The sequence below is a fragment of the Choloepus didactylus genome, chromosome 17 (genome assembly GCF_015220235.1).
Source record: "Choloepus didactylus isolate mChoDid1 chromosome 17, mChoDid1.pri, whole genome shotgun sequence".
NCBI classification, from domain to species: Eukaryota; Metazoa; Chordata; class Mammalia; order Pilosa; family Megalonychidae; genus Choloepus; species Choloepus didactylus.
Genome location: NC_051323.1, coordinates 4,821,686 through 4,841,906, shown reverse-complemented (window position 1 = coordinate 4,841,906; position 20,221 = coordinate 4,821,686). Strand labels below are relative to the sequence as shown.

The 20,221-nt window shown below is 46.9% G+C and overlaps 1 protein-coding gene across 2 annotated transcripts in view; it reads left to right on the top strand.

The window, feature by feature from the left end:
- The window catches only part of SMYD1 (SET and MYND domain containing 1), a 51,413-nt gene that overhangs the window by 18,122 nt on the left and 13,070 nt on the right, over positions 1 to 20,221 (top strand). Inside the window, exons 2-5 of one of the 2 annotated variants that reach the window (XM_037807135.1) lie at positions 6,399 to 6,575; positions 8,884 to 9,097; positions 14,922 to 15,052; positions 17,777 to 17,815. In XM_037807135.1, the coding sequence (XP_037663063.1) occupies positions 6,399 to 6,575; positions 8,884 to 9,097; positions 14,922 to 15,052; positions 17,777 to 17,815 (561 nt within the window). The remainder of the gene's footprint in view (positions 1 to 6,398; positions 6,576 to 8,883; positions 9,098 to 14,921; positions 15,053 to 17,776; positions 17,816 to 20,221) is intronic. The other variant, XM_037807136.1, reaches the window with a different exon arrangement.

Below are 20,221 nucleotides of genomic sequence, written 5' to 3'. Positions count from 1 at the left end.
GTTCTCATTTTCATTCGTCTCTATATATTTAGCAATTTCTCTTGCTATTTCTTCTTTAACCCACTGATTGTTTAGGAGTGTGTTGTTTAACCTCCAGGTATTTGTGAATTTTCTAAGTCTCTGATGGTTATTGACTTCTAATTGTATTCCATTGTGGTCAGAGAATGTGCTTTGAATAATTTCAATCTTTTTAAATTTATTGAGGCTTGTTTTATGTCCCAGCATATGATCTATTCTGGAGAAAGTTCCATGAGCACTAGAAAAGTATGTGTATCCTGGTGATTTGGGATGTAATGTCCTGTATATGTCTGTTAAATCTAATTCATTTATCAGATTGTTTAGGTTTTCAATTTCCTTATTGGTCTTCTGTCTGGTTGATCTATCTATAGGAGAGAGTGATGTGTTGAAGTCTCCCACAATTATTGTGGAAACATCAATTGCTTCCTTTAGTTTTGCCAGTGTTTCTCTCATGTATTTTGTGGCACCTTGATTGGGTGCATACACATTTACGATTGTTATTTCTTCTTGCTGAATTGCCCCTTTTATTAGTACGTAGTGGCCTTCTTTGTCTCTCAAAACATCCCTGCATTTGAAGTCTATTTTATCTGAGATTAATATTGCTACACCTGCTTTCTTTTGGCTGTAGCTTGCATGAAATATTTTTTTCCATCCTTTCACTTTCAGTTTCTTTGTGTCCCTGTGTCTAAGATGAGTCTCTTGTATGCAACATATTGATGGTTCATTTTTTTTGATCCATTCTGCGAATCTATATCTTTTAATTGGGGAGTTTAATCCATTTACATTCAACGTTAAAACCGTGAAGGCATTTCTTGAATCGGCCATCTTATCCTTTGGTTTATGTTTGCCATATTTTTCCCTCTCTCTATTAATATCCTTTATTGTACCCATACCGAATCTCTTTAGTACTGAACCTTTCTCCAAGTCTCTCTGTCCTGTCTTTGTTTCTCTGTCTGTAGGGCTCCCTTTAGTATCTCCAGTAGGGCAGGTCTCTTGTTAGCAAATTCTCTCAGCATTTCTTTGTCTGTGAAAAATTTAAGCTCTCCCTCAAATTTGAAGGAGAGCTTTGCTGGATAAAGTATTCTTGGCTGGAAATTTTTCTCACTCAGAATTTTAAATATATCGTGCCACTGCCTTCTTGCCTCCATGGTGGCTGCTGAGTAGTCACTACTTAGTCTTATGCTGTTTCCTTTGTATGTGGTGAATTGCTTTTCTCTTGCTGCTTTCAGAACTTGCTCCTTCTCTTCTATGTTTGACAGTGTGATCAGTATATGTCTCGGAGTGGGTTTTTTTGGATTTATTCTATTTGGAGTTCGCTGAGCATTTATGATTTGTGTATTTATGTTGTTTAGAAGATTTGGGAAGTTTTCCCCAACAATTTCTTTGAATACTCTTCCTAGACCTTTACCCTTTTCTTCCCCTTCTGGGACACCAATGAGTCTTATATTTGGACGTTTCATATTATCTATCATATCCCTGAGGTCCATTTCGATTTTTTCAATTTTTTTCCCCATTCTTTCTTTTATGCTTTCATTTTCCATTCTGTCATCTTCCAGGTCACTGATTCGTTGTTCAACTTCCTCTAGTCTTGTACCATGAGTGTCCAGAATCTTTTTAATTTGGTCAACAGTTTCTTTAATTTCCATAAGATCATCCATTTTTTTATTTAGTCTTGCAATGTCTTCTTTATGCTCTTCTAGGGTCTTCTTGATTTCCTTCATATCCCGTACTATGGTCTCATTGTTCATCTTTAGTTCTTTGAGTAGCTGCTCTAGGTGCTGTGTCTCTTCTGGTCTTTTGATTTGGGTGCTTGGGCTTGGGTTATCCATATCGTCTGTTTTTTTCATATGCTTTATAATTTTCTGTTGTTTTTGGCCTCGTGGCATTTGCTGAACTTGATAGGGTTCTTTTAGGGTTTGTAGACCTATTGAAGTCCTTATCTCTAATTTATCAGATCTACAGCTTCGTGGAGTACACTTTCTCTAACTAACCAGCAGGTGGTGTCCACGAGCCACCTGTTCTCCACAAGCCAGTTCTCCCCTGCTTAGCCTTTTTGGTGAGTGGGGGAGTGAGTCTTGTGGGGCCCAATTGGTGTACCAAGCTTGCGTGTGTAGTTGGTGTTGCCTGCCCTGTATGTGGGGCGTATTTCTGGGCAGTCGGGGAGGGGGGGTGGCCCTAACAATCAAATCTCCCTGATGATCCTAGAGTTTTAAAGCTACTGCAATAGTCTAATCCTTCAGTTCAGTCCTGCCACAGTTTGTCTCTGCCACTGACCCACAAGTCTTTGGTATTGGCGTATGGCTCCTGAGACTTGCAAGTGGGCCCCTCTTCCAGGCTGTGCACCCCGGGTCCTCTGTTGAGGGATGACTGTGCTATGTCACAGGTGAGTGCCGTCCCCCCAGGGCAGTTCTGGGCTGCTGGGCTGTGTAGGGAGGCTCCCAGTCTGCTCAAATGATGGCTGAATGGGGCTTTGTTAATTCACACTGCTCCACCTTCCCAGCTCTGGGACATTCAGCTGAGGTTGCAGGGAAGGCTAATGTCCACGCCCAGTTTTGTGGTGTGTGCCTGTTATTTGAAGCACTTCCGTCACACTGGGTTGTCTGGGGCAGCTCTGGGCTATGGGGCTGGCGATGGGCAGGAGTGTTTCCTGTCCACCAGGATGGTGGCTGTGAGCGGACACCCCCCTTTTCTTGGGAAGTTGTGTTGTTTAGTGAATTTTCTCAGCCACTGGATTATTGCCTTTTGTCTCAGAGCTCTCTTAGTTCTGCTCTTGACTTGACGTGCCCAAATTTCAATTCTTTGAAGCTTTCTGTATTGGGCTTCTTAGAGTAATTGTTTTAGAAAAAGAAAAAAGGATTTAAAAAAAAAACAACAACAAAAAAACGGCCCTCCTCAGAGATCTAATGGGTTATTGAAATGCTAATAGACAAAGCAACCAGGGCCATTAAGGAAAGGTCCACAGGGCAGAGAGATCAGCTTTGCTTCGGGATTTGCATATGCGCCTCAAGGCCTGAGCTCAGCCCTTCCCCTTTCTGTGTTCACCAGAACTCCAAAAATCCTCTGCTTTTATTTTGGAGTTTTTCGTGTTGTTTTTTTTCTATGCCTGTCTCCTCTCTGCTGGGCTGGCTGCTCTCAGAGTCTCTGGTGTCTGGTCTCAGTCTATCTATGGTTGGAGTTTGAATCAGTAGAATGAGTTTCCGATAAGAGCAGCCACTGCAGTTCTCCCTTCTCCTTCCTGGAGCTGACAGCCCTTCCTCCCCCGGGACTGAGCCTGGCAGGGAGGGGCGCGGGTCCCCTGGCCGCAAAAACTTACAGATTTCGCTGATCTCAGCAGTTCCACGTTTTCATGAGTGTTGTATGAAGTATGCCCAAAGACAGATTGCTCTGTGTTGTCCAGTCCACGCAGTTCCTGGCTTTTTACCTACTTTCCTGGAGGAGTAACTAAAACTTACAGCTCACCAGTCTGCCATCTTGCCCCGCCTCCCCCCTCTTCTCTTTCTTTCCTGCCTTGGGTTGGTGTTCCTGAGCTGGGTGCTGATACCCCAGAGGTAGGTTTCCATTTCTCCTTCCCCTTCGCAACCAAAGACACGCTCTCAGATTTGTAGGTGATCCAAAGCTTAGAATATAGAGCTCTGAGATTTGCAGGTGACCCAATGATAGAATATAAACATTAGAACATACAAGGTGACAGAATACAAATTCGAAATGATTTATCTTGACAGGTTGGAATGCCACGGCAAAAGACACAAGGTCGGGATAAAGGTGAAGGCCCTCTTCAGGTTAAGCAATTCAGCCCGGAGGACAATTTTGGGGGTGATGGATATGTCCCTGTTTTGGTTGTGGTGATGGTTTTGTGGGTATATACATATGGCAGAACTCATCAAACTGTACATATTAAGTATTGCAGTTTTTGTATATAAATGATACCTCAATAAAACTGTTTATAAATTAAATGCCATATGGACTAACTGAGGGAATTTCTGACTTGGCTGCAGTACCTTTGAGAAAGTTTGGGAGGTTTTAGCGATTTTATTTGTAATTGACCTTAAATTAATGTGATTTTTTTCACTTAAGAAACAGGTGGAAGCACAATGTGCAACCCAGGAAGCCTGTTCAGCAGCGAATCTGGACTATTACACTCTGTTCTGGGCACCATAATCTTAAAGCGTCATCACCCGGGGTCCCACCCTGCATGGCCAGGAGACAGAGGGGAGCCTCCTTGGCGTCCAGTTGACTTGGGTTCTTCAGCAACTCATTCCCTGCTAATGACCTTCAAATTCCTGCCAGAGAAATGGGATTCTGACTTGAGACCAATGTGAGACGTTCATAGCTCCCCGTTTCCAGGGATTTGGAGATCCCACTCCGTGGTCAGGGTTTCACGCGAACCCCTGTGTTCTCTTCTGCTAGGTCACCCTTGGACGAATTCCCTTCTCAAGTAGGGATCACTTAAGATGGGCTGTGGGTTCTGTGCAGTCTGATGTATGCCAGCCATACTTCCCCTCTGCTCTCTCTAAAAGCTGAAGGGAATGCAAGTGGGTGAGAAAGACATTATTGTGGGGATACCTTGATCTGCCCCCATTTATAAACATGAACATTTTAAGCCTCTGAGTACTTTTTGATTATTATCGAATCACAGCAGATGGGGGACACAGCATTTGTGCCGTGACATAGAGGCTGAGCCCAGGCCCGAGCTCAGAGAGTGTCCTCTGCATGGCTCTGCACCCTTCTCTCTTGATCCCGTCCTGGGACCACCAAGCCTGGCCTTGGGCTAACCCTTGAGTCTGGCTCCCTAGCTCTGGTGGTGCTGGCTCTTGCTTGGTTGCCCTGTGACAACCACCTTCCTTTGGCCACAGGGGCCTGCTGTAGGAACACCAGAGGGCCACCAGAATGGTGTGGGAATTCCAGAAACCATGTGGTACAAGGAACTGTTGAAGGAACTGAGAGTGTTTAACTTGAAGAAGGGAAATGGAGGGGAAGCATGACAGGGGTCTTCAAATTCTCCAAGAACTGACCCGACAAGGCTTGTTCAATTGGGCAAGGACTGAGATGGCCAGATGAGGATGTCAAAGCATGTTTTACAGGGAGGTAAATTCAAGCTTAATTTAAGAAGAAGCTTTGCGACAGTTAGGGCTGACCAAAGTGGAACAATTATTCTTAGGAGCAGGGAATTCCTTTTTTCATTGTGGGCATTAGAAAATTCATGGTCAGGAATGGACACGAGGGATGTCTATAGTTGGATGTTCTGCTGAAGGTTCTTCCTACAGGCTCTAGATTATGTGGTTATAAAACCTCTGTTTTCTTACACTTTTGAGAACCCTGTTGAGCTCACACTTCCCTGCACATAAAAATTTCATCATTTCTTTGCCTCAGTGGCCAGGATATCTCTTCCTTCCCTTGTAGGAGCATGCCTTTGGAGTCTGGAGATAATGAGTATCACGCCAAATTTCACTCACTCTTGGTGCCAGGTTATGTCTTGAAATAAACTTCCTTCATAGTATCTTATGCCCTTTCCTGTCTGAATGACAAATTTAATGTGGAGGACACTCAGCTTTCTGATGGGAATACCGGGAGGCTGGAAGTGTGGCTTGTGTACTGGGGATAAGGAACCTCATTTCCCTACATCTCTCCCTCACCCCTTCAATGGACATGAATTATTCTTCCTCATGGCTTTCACCCTCTTTTGGAGCTGGAAAAATACGTTGGATAACATCAGCAACATTAGAACGCTTGTAATTCTTACTGCTGAACAACACACAAAGCTGCAACCTCTGTCATAATGTATAGATATCAGTCTGCATGCAATATTATCATATTTCATGTCCCATCATATTTCAGATATTTAAGATTTTTTTATTTTTCGGGAAAGAGATGTTGTATTTCAATAATGAGAAGGCCCCCCCTCTGCCAATGCAGTGCTGGTGACCTGTGCCTTTTGTTCCTTTGGCCTGGGAGATGTCCTGGGTTCCTCAAGTCTCTTCTCCAATAAATTCCAGGAATGCCTTGTGTTGCCTCTACATGCTGCTCATTGCAGTCATTGGGATTGCAAATTTAATTGTTTCTTTCGTTTCTTGTGGTATCTCCAGTGCCTAATACACATTAGGTAATGAATTAACACTTGATGAATTGACTAAAGGGCACACATGCAGAGGACAGTAGTGTTTCCCACACTGAGGTCATTTAAACATATCTGCTAAAGGATCGTTAACAGCTGGACGGGAGCTTTGGAAGTCCCAGGCCCCTCATTTTGAAAAGGGAGAGCTGAGAAAGACACGAGCTGGCCCACGGAGTCAGTACTTGAACCCAGCGGCTGCTGCGGTGCCGTTTCCACCATGACCCCACCACAGCCCACCCCATCACGTGTTTTCTCCCTCCCTTTGCAGCCTCGTTAACGTCGTGTGCCACACGTGCTTCAAGAGGCCGGGGAAGCTCCATCGCTGTGGGCAGTGCAAGTTTGCCCATTACTGTGACCGCACCTGCCAGAAGGATGCTTGGCTCAACCACAAGAATGAGTGTTCGGCCATCAAGAGATATGGGAAGGTGCCCAATGAGAACATCAGGTCAGAGCTGGGCCCTCGAGGGTGGTGCTTTGGAATCACAAATGTCGGGATGGAGACAGCATCAGTGATACCCTCCCAGGCCCAAGGCAGCCGGGTGACGGGCTGAGTGCCAATCAGGAAAGAGCCTCAAAGTGCCTGGATGCATGCATTCTTCCCTTTGCCCCCTTTGGGTCTGGGAGCCCATCCAAGCAGAACTGAGCACCTACAGCAGTAGTTTCAAACTGCAGCTGCTGACCTGGAGCTGCCCAACAAGCAGCTGCCGCATGTTTGGCTGCCCAGTGTTTAATTTTTTAAAAATGTAGCCAATGTTTAAAATGGGGAAATCTCACAATTTTAAAAATCAGGGTTTCTGGCTTCTCTAAAAAAAAAAAAAAAATTGGAAGATTTGGCAAAATGGGCCAAAGCTCAATAGCACCTGCTGCCTTTAGGAGACTTCCAAGTCACCACAGCCCTAAGACTCCCTGTGAGCTTACATGTAACCCTCTGTATGCATTGCAGCCGAAAGGCCTTTGAGCTTGCAACCAATGGCCTCTCCTAGTGCCACTGTCAGAAATCTTAGGGCCAAGTACCAGGGGAGCCCCATTTCAAGAGCCTCCAAATTCCCGAGGCTCTGCCCAGATAGGAACTTGGTGGGGCTGAAGGCAGGTGCTTCCGAAGCCAGCAAAGGAGAGCAAAAGAGATGGGTTTGGTGAGGCTGGGAGCATCTTCACCATGTTGTACTTGCCAAGTTTAAATGCAGGATGGAATTGTCACATCCTGGTAATGTTTAGGAAACTGTAAAATGAAAAGACTATCAGCCTCCCCAGCTGCTGTAGTTCCAACTTACAATATGATAAGTAACATCTTACTTATTCTTTGAGGCCCAAAGTAAATATCACCTCCTGTGGTGGGGAGCTCAGTGCCTCCGTCTGGACAACTCCAGCTGGTAGTTTCTTCTGAGACTGCGGTGAAATCCACCACCTACTAGCCTTTACTCTTTGTGCTTCCCGACCATTTCGCAGGTATCTTGAGACAGTGGATCTGTCTGACACCCACACTGAGTCTTACTTTCTCCAGTTGCTGCCCTCGATTCTATGTGGGTTTCCTTGGTTCCCAGGCACCTGCGGACCCAGAAGGGCCTAGGTCCAGAAAGAGCTTTGTGACCCAAAAAAGAGGAAAGAGGGCCTGAGCTTTGCCAAGGTGGGGCGGGGAGGGGTCTCCTGGGAGAGAGCAGGTGGCCATAGGCTTTATCTTGTGCGAATGGGGCTGCAGAGCCTTTGACAACAGCGGGCGCCCCCTCTCTGCCGTCTTGGGAAGTACACCCTTCTGCCTCACGCTCAGCTCCCTTTGCTTTCTGGGGCCCCCCAGCAGCCCCACCTTGTCCGCCCCTCCCCCTCCCAGCGCCCTCTGCTCATCATGCAGACACCTCCCTGCTTCCTGCACTCTCTCTCCGTTCCTACCTGCGGCTGGCCCTGGACCTTTACTTGTGCTGTTTCCTCACCAAGATTGCCGTCTCCACATTCTCTCTACCCAATCATTAGGAATGTGATGTGGGAATCCATTCCCTCACTTTGCAGGTAAGCACGGCAGCTGATTTTAGCCCCACTTAAATAGCCACCAGCAAGATTCAAGGATGCTGAGTGACTTGCCCAAGGTCATGCAATAATTAGTGGAAACAGACTCAAACCCAGGTGATTAGACTCTGTATCCAGTGCTTGTCCTGTTCATTAAACAATCAGCAGCCACCCAGTCTGCTGCACCTCACCATGTCCTCAGACCCGTTACACCGTCTCCAAGGCCCCAGCCAACTCTCCTTTTATATTTGCTACCCATTCTTGGCTCCCCAGGCCCCAGCCATCATGGCCTTCTTGCTGTTTCTCCATCGTGCCAAGCTCACTCCTTTTTCAGGCCCTTTGCTTGTGCCCCTCTCCTCCTGCAGTGCTCTTTCCCCATCCTCGCAGAGATGGCTCCTTCTGTTTGTTCCAATTTCAGTTCAAATGTTCCTCCTCCGAGCAGCCTTCCCTGACCATCCTCGCTTCCCCTCTGTGGCCTTTATGAGGAACTGCACTCTCTAATCTCTGGATTTCTTTTAATAGGTCATTTTAGAGGCCTGTTACCCTATTTCATTTTCTGCACTTAATGCTTAACATTATTTTATTTCTGCCTCCCTTGCTCTGAGAAGCTTCACAAGAGAAGAAATTTTGTCTGGTTCAAAACCGTATTTTGTGCCCAGCACTATATCTGGCGTGCACTCGTGGTTGTGCATTTGTAGGAGTTTGTTGTGTGAACGAATGGAGTGACGGCTTCCCTGACACTGCCTTCTCTGCAGGCTGGCGGCGCGAATCATGTGGCGGGTGGAGAGAGAGGGCACCGGGCTCACGGAGGGCTGCCTGGTCTCTGTGGACGACCTGCAGAACCACGTGGACCGCTTCGGGGAGGAGGAGCGGCAGGAGCTGCGGGTGGACGTGGACACGTTCTTGGAGTTCTGGCCGCCCCAGGGCCAGCAGTTCAGCATGCAGTACATCTCGCACATCTTCGGAGTGGTATGGCCCCCTAAGCCCCCTGCCCTGCTCTGACATCCCCTCCTCTCCCCTCTTTCTCCCTCTACCCTCTCCATCTTTCCCCTCTCTCCATTTCTTCTTTCCCTTTGAGGAGGTGGGGCTTTTCAGAATGGTCAGCATGGAGGAAACCCCATCTGCCCCGGACAGTGCCTCTTTTCCATTAGGAATGCATCCAGCCCGGGCAGCCAGAGACTCTGCTGAAGTCTGCCCTCTATTTCCCAGATATGGCGGAAATACCTGCTCTCCCTTCCATTACTGGGCCCAGGAACAGGCTCCTAAAAGGACCCATGACAAAAATTCCAAAAATCAGAGTGTATGTTTCCTCATAAAGGGGACAGAAGAGGGGGTGGAGGGGAGAAGTGACAGCTGGGATTGCGCAACTGAGAAGTTTCCAGATGCTGCCAGGCCAGAGTGGGGAGGGGAAGCCAAGAGGAGGCTGGAGTCCTAAGGTGAGGAACCCCCACTCACTTCCCTGTCTTTCTGGACTTGTTTACTATGAGGTCACCCTTGTCCTAGCTAAAACTGGCACCTCACACACAAACTTTATCATCTCTAAATGGTTGATTTGGGAGGTAATTTATCTTCTTGCTTATCTGCATTTTTTAAACTTTCTCCTTTCCACATTGAAATCAAATACCCAGTCACCATCCCTTCTCACCTCCTTTGGGATTAGAACTTCCTTTTCTTGGTACTGATGAGGCAGGATTGATGGGGAGTCTGGAGCAGGGGGGTTTGGGGAGCCGGGTGTGGAGAGTTGGAGCTTGGTGGTGAGTGCTGCTTTGGAGCAACACAACCAGGCAAAGCCATGGTCTCCCACAGCCACAAGAGTCCAGGGGGTGGGGATGGGAGCCCCGTGGGTCAGGAAGCCCAGACCATGAGGCTTGGGGCCAGATGCTTCCACCTGGCAGCCCAGGCTCCTCCCACAGTACAGGTGAGGGGACAGAGGTGGGGAGGTTATTATAACAACAGTGGGATAATCACACTCAATATCTTTCAAGTCCTCGTCCTGTGCCAGTGCATCCCATATATGACTTCATGAAATCCTTACAATGTCAAGAGGAGGTTTGTGCTTTTAATATTCGTATTTTAGAGAACAGGAAACTGAGGCCCAGAGAGGTTGTGTGACCTCCCAAGACCACATGGTTGTCTGTGTCCAAGGAAGGACTATAACTAGTCAGTCTGATGTCATGGCCCCTAGGCTTATTGTTCTGCTCCATGGCCAGGGGTGAATTGGTGTGATGGTCAACACTAGATGGTGTGATGGACAACAATGGGTGGTGTGATGGGCAACCCTTAATGGCCTGATGGCCAACACTGGATTGTTTAATGACCAACCCTTGGTGGGTTGACATCCAAATCTGGATGGTGTGATTCCCAACCCAGGGTGATGTGATGGGCAGCCATGCATGGGTGTGATGGCCAACCTTGAGTGGCTGTGATGGTCAATCGTTGGTGGTTGATGACCAACCCTGGGTGGGTGAGATGGCCAACCCTAAGGGTTTTGATGGCCAGCCCAGGGTGGTGTGACAGCCAATGCTGGGATGTGTGATGGGCAACCCTGTGTAGTGTAGTGGCCAAACCTGGGTGGGGGTGATGGACAACCATGTGTGGAGTGATGGCCAACCCTGGGTGGTATGATGGAATAAACTCTGGTTTTTGTGATGGGTTCCCTGGGTGGCGTGATGGCCAACCCTTCGTGGGCTGATAGGCAATCCTGGGTGGTGTGATGCCCAACCCAGGGTTATGTGATGGGCAACCATGGATGGTGTGATGGCCAACATTCAATGGTGTGATGACAAACCAAGGTTGTTGCGATGGCTAACCCTGCATAGTGTTGATGGGTGTACTGGTTTGCTAATGCTGCCATTAAGCAAAATACCAGAAGTGGATTGGCTTTTATAAAGGAGGTTTATTTGGTTACAAAGTTACAGTCTGAAGGATAAAGTGTCCAAGGTAAGACATCAACAATTCGGTACCTTCACTGAAGGATGGCCATTGGCATCCTGGAAACCTCTGTTAGCTCGGAAGGCACGTGGCTGGCGTCTGCTTGCTCCCAGGTAGCATTTCAAAATGGTGTTCTCCAAAATGTTGCTCTCAGGGTGTTTTGTCCTCTTGTAACTGCAGCTGCTCTTCAAACTGTTACTCTCAGTTGCTCTGCATCTGGGCCTGTGTGGCTCTTTTTAAAGTACTCCAGTGATCCAATAAAGACCCATCCTGAATGTGTGGGGCAACATCTCCATAGAAATAATCCAATGAAAGGTCTCACCCACAGTTGATTGAATCACATCCCCATGGAAACACTGAACCAATAGGTTCAAACCTAATTAACACTAATACATCTGCCCCCACAAGATTGCATCAAAGAACATGGCCTTTTCTGGGGGACATAATATATACAAACTGGTACACTGGCAACCTGGCAAGTGTGATGATAAACCCTGGGTGGTGTGATAGCCAAACCTTGGTGTATTTTATGGCCAAACCTGGGTGTGGTAATGGCCAACCCTGGGTGGGTGTGATATATAGCCCTGGGTGTTGTGATGGCCAACCATGCTTGGGTGTGATGGCCAACCTTGACTGGCTGTGATGGCCAGTCCTGGGTTGTCGATGGCCAACCCTGAGGGTTGTGATAGGTGGATGGGTGTTTTGGCCACCCTGAGTCAGTGTGATAGACAAAACTAGGAGGTGTGATTGCCAACCATGGGTGAGTATGATGGCCAAACTTGGGTTGCATTTGGTCAACCCTGAATGGTGTGATGGCCAACCCTGGGTGGTGTGATGGAAAATGCTGGGGTTGTGATGGGCAAGCCTTGGTGTTGTGATAACCGACTCAGTGTCATGTGATTGCCAAACGTGGATAGTTTGAAGGCCCACACTGGGTGGTTTGATGACCAATCCTGGGTGGTGTGATGCCCAACCAAGGGTAGTATGATGGGCAACCCTGGATGATGTGATGGCCAACCCTCAATGGTGAGATGACCAACACAGGGTGGTATGATGGGCAAACCTGGCTGGTGTGGTGACCAACTTCAGTGGTGTGATGGCTAACCCAAGGTAGTGTGATGGCCAACCAAAGACTGTGTGGTGGACAAAATTCAATGGTGTGATGGACAACCAAGGTTGGCATGATGGTCAACCCTGGATATGTTGATGGGCAACCCTGGCAGATTTTATGGCCAAACCTGGGTGGGTGTGATGGCCAACCCTAGGTGGTGTGATGGCCAACGATGGGTGGTGTGATGGCCAACGATGGGTGGTGTGATGGCTAATTCTGGTTCAGTGTGATGGGCATCCTGGGTGGCATGATAGACAACCCTGGGTGGTGTGATCACCAAACCTTGATGGTTTGGTTGCCAACCCTGACTGTTTGATGGTCAACCCTAGCTTGTATGATGACCAACTATTTGTTTGTTGATGGCCAACCTTGGGGGATGTGATGGCTAACCCTGGTTGGTGTGATGGCCAGCCCTGGATGGCGCAATGGCTGTTTCGGTTTGCTAATGCTGCCATTATGCAAAATACCAGAAATGGATTGGCTTTTAAATTAAATTTTAAAATTAGGTTACAAATTTACAGTCTGAAGGCCATGAAAATGTCCAAACAAAGGCATCAGCAATAGGGTACCTTCACTGAAGAATGCCGATGGCATTTGGAAAACCTCTGTCAGCTAGGAAGGCATGTGGCTGGCATCTGCTCCAGGGTTCTGGTTTCAAAATGGCTTTCTCCCAGGACATTTCTCTCTAAGCATCTGGGAATGTTCTGTTTGTTTCTCCCAGGCAATTCTGGGCTAGCAAAAGTCTGCTTTCAACGGCCATCTCCAAAATGTCTCTCTCAGCTGTAGCACATTCTTGGTTCTTTCTCCCAGGATGTTTCTCTCTAAGCACCTGGGGGTCCTATCTTAGCATATCTTGTGGCAAACTCTGGGCTTCTTCTCTTAGCTAAACGTCCTTCAGTCTGCTCTCCAAGCACTTCTAAGCATCAGAGTCAGCAAGCATTTGGGCCTGTGTGGCTCTTTTTAAAGTACTTCAGTAAACCAATCAAGACCCATACTGAATGGACGGGGCCACACCTCCATGGAAATAATCTAATCAAAGGTATTACCCACAATTGGGTGGGTCACATCTCCATGGAAACAACCTAATCCAAATATCCCACAAGATTGGATTAAAACATGTCTTTTGGAGGGACATATATCCAAACTGGCACAGTGGCTAACCCTGGGTGATGTGATGGACAACCCCAGATGGTGGGATGGGCAACCCTGTGTACATCTGATGGCCTGCCCTGTACATCTGACAGTAGTCTGGGACTGGACCCACGGGGTGGCACAATCACCAAAGCTTAGAGGTGAAAGGATCCTTAGAGATCATCTAGTCCAATTTCTTCAACTTATATATGGAAACAGTGGGGCTTAGGGAAGAAAGAATTTGCCTAAGTTGCCATGGCTTGTTAGTGTTCCATCAGACTTAAAATCTTCTACTTTCTGAATGTCCAAAGATAATGAATGGAGAAAGTGACACTCATCCTATATCTATAATAGATAGCCATTTGAGTGCATCAATTCATGTATGTGATTATATTATATGTATTACGTTATATATATATATATATATATATATATATATATATATATATATATATCAGAAATTTGTGTGTAATTATTAATGTATTCTAGGTTGTATTTATTCTTAAGTATGTTTTAGTTTTCTCATTGCTAAAGCAAATACCATGCAATGGGTTGGCTTAAACAATGGGAATTTATTGGCTCACAGTTTTGTGGCTAGGAGAAGTCTCAAATCAGGGCATCATCAAGGTGATGATTTCTTTCTGAAGACTGGCGTTCTGGGGCTGGCTGCTGGTGATCCTTGGTCCGGGGCTCCTCTGTCCCACGGCAATGCACATGGCGGCCTCTCCTGAGCTCTCCCTTCTCTTCTGTGTTCCACTGACTGTCAGCTTCTGGCTGCTCTCTCTGGCTTTTGTGTCTGATTTCACTCTGCTGAGGAAGGACTCCAGCAATCCGAATGAAAGCCCAACCTGATTCATTTGGGCCACTCTGGAATTGGAGCACTATCTTGAAGAGATCTTGTTTGCTATGGGTCTACCCCGACAGGAATGGATTAAGTTTAAGAACATGTTTTTATGGGATACATCGCTCCAAACCACCACATGTGTATTTTACAACCCTGATGGCAGAGAATTGGAATCAGTTCCTATAAAGAACAACTTATTCTTAAGGAAAAGAAAATCACTTGAGTGCCACATAAGAAATATCTTTCCAGCTTAGAGAGAAATGTTTAATGTTGCACTCAATAGATTCTGAAATTGTGAACAGGGAGTGTAAAACTATCCACCAGACACAAAATGATAACAAAGAGATGTCATTTTTATTTTACGAACAGCTGCAGGAGTTGAGGGTGGGGAGACAAAGGAGGCAGAGGAGAGACAGACAGACACCCCCACATAAAGCAAGACAGAGCAGGGCACAGAGAGAAAATCCAAGACAGATAACAAGGCAGACTCATGTGAGACCCAGATATGGGCAAACCTGAACCAACATTCCTGCTTTGGGCGTCTATAAAATGCAGCCACCATAAGCTGTCAAGGTGGCATTGCAGATTTGCAATTCTGGAACTCTCCTGGGTTACTGATCTTGTGGGTTATTTGGAATTGTGCCAAGAACAGGAGACTAGTTGTTTTGCTCTCTGGGTCTCTATGATATCCAGGGTAAGATTTTGAACAACTAGGAGGGTGTTCTGTTCCTGGTCTAGGTCAGCTAGCTGACTCTTCCTTCTTTTCCCCTGGATAGATTAACTGCAACGGTTTCACCCTCAGCGATCAGAGAGGCCTGCAGGCAGTGGGTGTGGGGATCTTCCCCAACCTGGGACTGGTGAACCACGACTGCTGGCCCAACTGCACCGTCATCTTTAACAACGGCAAGTGAGTGTGTCTTTAACTGGGGGTGTTTTACGATGGGGTTGGGGAGACCTGATGGTGTTCTGTCCACTTGCCTTAAACCGAAAGCAAACTTTTGAACCTGACCCAGCAGGGATTTCAAATGGGCAGCAAATTGGAATTTTGTATTAGAAAAATTGTGGATGGGAGAAAGGTAACGAGGAGAATACCAACAAATTCTACATGGGTCACTTCTGAGCCTTTGCATGTCAGGTGGGTTAAATAAACCTCTAACTACTATTTTAAAAACTTGAAGCCTGGGATTATCTACCAGAGGTCATTGCAGAATAGCAGCTGATGAGACGGGGCTTGGCAGGAGCATCTGTCAGCCAAGGTCCCAGCAGGAATTTGAAGGCACACCCGCAGAAGTTTCCCCAAAGCTAATCAGATGAAGGGACCATTTCCAGGAGTGTGGGCAGAGTTTAAGGACCCTACAAGGGAGGGTGAGGTGCCCAGTGTCGCCAGCTCTATATCGGAAGGGATGATTTGGAGGAAGCACCGCTCTTGGGAGTGGGGCCAGCTGGCAAGAAACCAGCCACTGCCAGAGCCGGTGTGGGGAGACAGAGAGGAAACCAGGGGAGAAAATACCTCAACCTCCTCCCTGCATCTCATTTTCTTCCGATGGCCAAACCCCAAAGGGAAGCCCGAGTGCAAGGGAGCCTGGGAGATGCAGCTGTCACAGGTCAGTCCCCTGCACTCTACAATGCACAGATCGGGGACCAAAAGGGCAAAGGATGGGGATGCGGATGGGGGTACAAATGGAGAATAACCAGCACAAGGGATGAACCTCTGGTTATCCGTGGCTCCTGCTGGGGAGATGTGGGAGAAATGAGGCCTGAGCAACACTATTTCTTTTGCTTTTAGAGACCGGCTCTTACAATAAATGCAAGTTAACTCTGAGCCATCAATGGAACAATGAACAGGTTTTTCCCCCAAAACTTCCCAGAGACCAAAGATGTTTATTTCTGATTTTTTTTTTCCTAGAAACCAGCCTAAACTCCAAAGGATTAAGGCATATGATTCCCCTTTTCCTTCCTACTTCTGAAAGCAAGGGCCCACATGACACCAGGAAGGGACTCTGGTGAAGTCTGCCCTCTATTTCTCAGATGTAGCAGAAATGCTTGCTACCCTTTCCATTTCTGGGCCCAGGGACAGGGCTCTGAAGTTGACTCATTTAACAATTGAGAAAGCTACTCAAGAAGGGGAAGTTGACTTTGGACCTGCATGTTAGTCTTTTCCCAGCATTTCTGTTTCCCTTTGTGAGCCTCTTGGGGTCACTGACCTGGATCTCATAGAATCCTCCCCAGAGAGGCTGATGTTTGGAATTAGTCCAGGAGGCAGAGAGGACCACACTCAGTCACAGTTTTCTCAGATTCCACTCTCCTAAGTGGAGGTCACCCAGGCTTCCTCTTGGCTCTAGAAGTAAAAGCCATAGGAACCAAGGGACTTTCTGCAGATCATCTCCAGTGCCTGCTCTGGTTTCTTTGCACCTGTGAATTTAGAGCTGCTGGTTCTAGCCAGGCTTCTTGACTGTTGAGCAAGAGAAGGTGACTTCACAGTCACTGCCTAGCTGCCCGCTGTAGTGGAAAGAACCCTGGAAATAATGTTAGGAACCCAATTCTAGCCCAACACTTTTTGCATACTACCTGTGGGATCTACCCAGTCCAAACGCTTCCCAAGATAGGTATCCAAAGAAGCTAAGTTTATCCTTTCAGGGTGCTTGTTGGTCAGATAACAATGACATCTCATGCATTTTGCTGCACTCTAGTTTTAAATGCCTTGTCTCGTGACAGTCTCATCACCAAGTGTTTTTGGTTTGCTAAAGCTGCTGGAGTGCAATATACCAGAAATGGGTTGGCTTTTAACAATGGGGATTTATTAAGTTACAAATTACAATTCTAAGGCCATGAAAATGTCCAAATTAAGGCATTGAAAAGAGGATACCTTCTCTTAGGAAAGGCTGCTGGCATCCGAGGTTCCTCTGTCACTTGGGAAGGTACATGGTAACGTCTGCTGGTCCTTCTGTCCCGGGTTCCTCTGTCACATGGGACAGCACATGGCCACAGTCTGCTGATCCTTCTCTCCTGGGTTTAGCTTCTGGTTTCAGTGGCTTTCTCTCTCAGCTCCTGTGGGTCCTTTCTTCACACCCCTGGGCAAACTCTGGATTTCATCTCTTAGCTTCTGTCCTGGTTCTGGTTTTGAAGGCTGTCTCCAAAACATCTCTCCAAAGTGACTCTCTGAGTTTCATCTGCCTTTTATCCTCTCATAAAGGGCTCCAGGAAAGGATAAAGACCCACCTTGAATGGGCTGGGTCACATCTCCATGGAAACAACCTAGTCAAAGGTCCTACCCACAACAGGTCTGCACCCACAAGAATGGATTAAAAGAACATGGCTTTTTCAGGGGTGCATAATAGTTCAAAACCAGCACATCAAATTACAAGTGAAAATACTGAGGTCCAGAGAAGTAAAGTAAATTGTTCAGGGTTGAACACCCTGGAATCCAGAACTTCTCACTCTGCATCCAGTGCTCTTGCCGCTTTACCAGGCTGCATCTCATATGTGAACCCAGCTATAAGGGGCTAGGACAAAGGTGGCTGTGATGGCCAAAGTTTCGTTTGCATAACCCAGAATGCTGGGCACCCTTGGTTGCCATGTCGACTCAGCCGATTGTAACAATTTCTGTCTGGATGTCTGTTTTGTCTTTCAGTCATGAGGCAGTGAAATCCATGTTTCACACCCAGATGAGGTGGGTCAGTCCTTTCAAACAACCCTGCTCCTCTGACTCATCTCCCTCTCTTGCCTGGTTTGCTGGGCTCCTTGGCTGCTGTCTGTCCTTCTGAACCCCAGAGTCTTGTTTTTAATGAATGGTCTATTTTTAATGCATTTAAATTAATTGTTTTGTTCCTACCCCACCCACCTTCTGCCCTATCTTTGCTCTAGTAGTTGCTTCCCTTCTTTCCCATTTTTCACCTCTTACTGCTCTCCTTCCTCCAGCCTGGAAGCATGAAAGTCCCCTCAAGTACACACCATCTTTGCAGATGCCTGTGTCAGCCCCTCCACCCTGCTTTACCACGACACAAGGAACCTGATATCACTGACCTACTAAAGGACTGTGTGTTTGTTCAAAATCCTCGACCTCCCACCCCAACCAGGTTCTGGAAAGAGCACCAATAACTGTGACATTTTTGATGAATATTTGTTCATGATTCTCTGTTTACTGCTTCTGGCCAACTGTGAATTTTTGGTTTTGCTTAGAGTTTACTTTTTGACTTTTCTTAATGATGACTAAATGACTCCAGACTGGCCTTTTTCTCAGGCTGGGCTTGAGAGCCCTGGAAATGGTCTTTGGATTAAGGACAAAATGCTCTGTAGGAGTCTGGGCCTTGGGATCGCAGGGGTCAGGGTAGTGGGTGCATCCGAGTTGGGGTTGGCACATGTTGCACATGTCTTTGGATGAGTCACGTCATCTCCTGGACTTGGGTTCCCTGTCCGTAGAGTAAAGATCAAGACAAGAGCATCCTAGCAACCTTCTTTGTTTGAAGTCTCTGTCCTCATCTCTATAAAAAACACTTAAATAAATTGCCTACTGTGGCTCAATTAGCCAAAAGATAGAATTGCAGAGTGTTAGAGATGGATGGGCCGAGGTCCAAGGCGGGGACTTGACTTGCCCAAGATCAGAAGCTGGTTGGAGGGAGGGCCAGGGCTGAAACCCTGCTCTGACTCCCTCTGCAGCACTTAGTTCAAGCTGGTCACCACCCTTCCCCCCAATTCTATGCAAGGTAAAATGGGGTATACATATATCCATTATTTTCATATTTAAGTGATTTAAAATTAATTTCATTTTAAAATTCTTTAACACCATTGAAATAATGTTCTTGAGATATTGCAAGATTTGCAACACTCTGAAATGTTGTGACACATGAGCAGGAGCAAATCTGGTGGAAATTCTAACCCAGTTGGTCCCTGGGTCACTGATGAATTAGGGATATGTCAACATGATGAGCTGTGGAAGGCCGGTTTGCTTCCTTAGCCCTCTAAGGCCAAATGCTGGAGATCTGCATTCAACAGTGACCCAGGACTTGCTAGTGTGGAGCTATTTAGGACACTCATGGAGTCCTGAAAAGCAAGGGCTTCAATTTGTCTCATTTCCCATGTACCACTGAACTGGGAGACGGACTGAAAACAATCAGGTGAGGACAGCGCGGTGTGGTGAAGTGTGGATGGCACTTGAATTCTCATCTGGGCTCTGTCGCCCAGGAGTGGTGGGACCTCAGGGGAAGTTCCTTCATCTCTCTTGGCATCAGCATTCTTATTTGGGAAAGAAGGAGGTTGGTCCCCTTCAGGTTGGAAATACTAGAATTCAAACTGGGTGGTGGGCAGAATCAACAATGGCCACTCCATGCCCTCTGGCATTTCATTATTTCAGTAACAGCTACTGCAAAGACAAAGATGAGTGAGTGGGCAGCCATGTCTTGCCAAGCTCTATGTGAGTTGTTTGTATGTACACACAATATAGAATCACATTTTGAAGATATGTCAAGGTACCCAACTACTTCGGGGGAAGGCATCCTCAGATACATAAATGTCACTGTCGTTCAGTTGTCACCACAGGCACGTGGGAAGGGCTGTCTTTGACAGGGACACCTGTGGCACTGGAATCTTGCCCTACCTTTCAAACAGTGTCTAACTCATGGCTAACATGTCCACTGACCTCTCTGCAGATGCTCTCTCCAGCCCTCTGCATCCTGCCACTCACCATCTGGGTGATAGTTTCCCACTGGACAGGGAGGCTCCTGGATAATGGAGAAATACAGGACCACAGCTTAGGATCAAGCTTGCAGAGATCAACACCTGTTTTCTGTGGTTGTCTGGGCTTGTGCGTGAAAGTTGCATGGTTGAGAGACCCAGGGGTTGGTCTTCACTTGTTTGACTTAGCTGGATGTCAGTACTGCAATGAGTTTTGTCTTCAGCACATTTTATATCACTACGGGGATGAGGTGGGTGATGCTGGAGATAATTGGAGGGTCAGGTCTTGGCTGGAAGGGAACAGAAATACAATCTGCTCTTGCTAGCTACCTTCAACCAAAAAGTCACTTCTTCCAATAAACACAAAAGTGAGCCAGCCTTAGGTGATCTGCCTTTAGTTATCTCC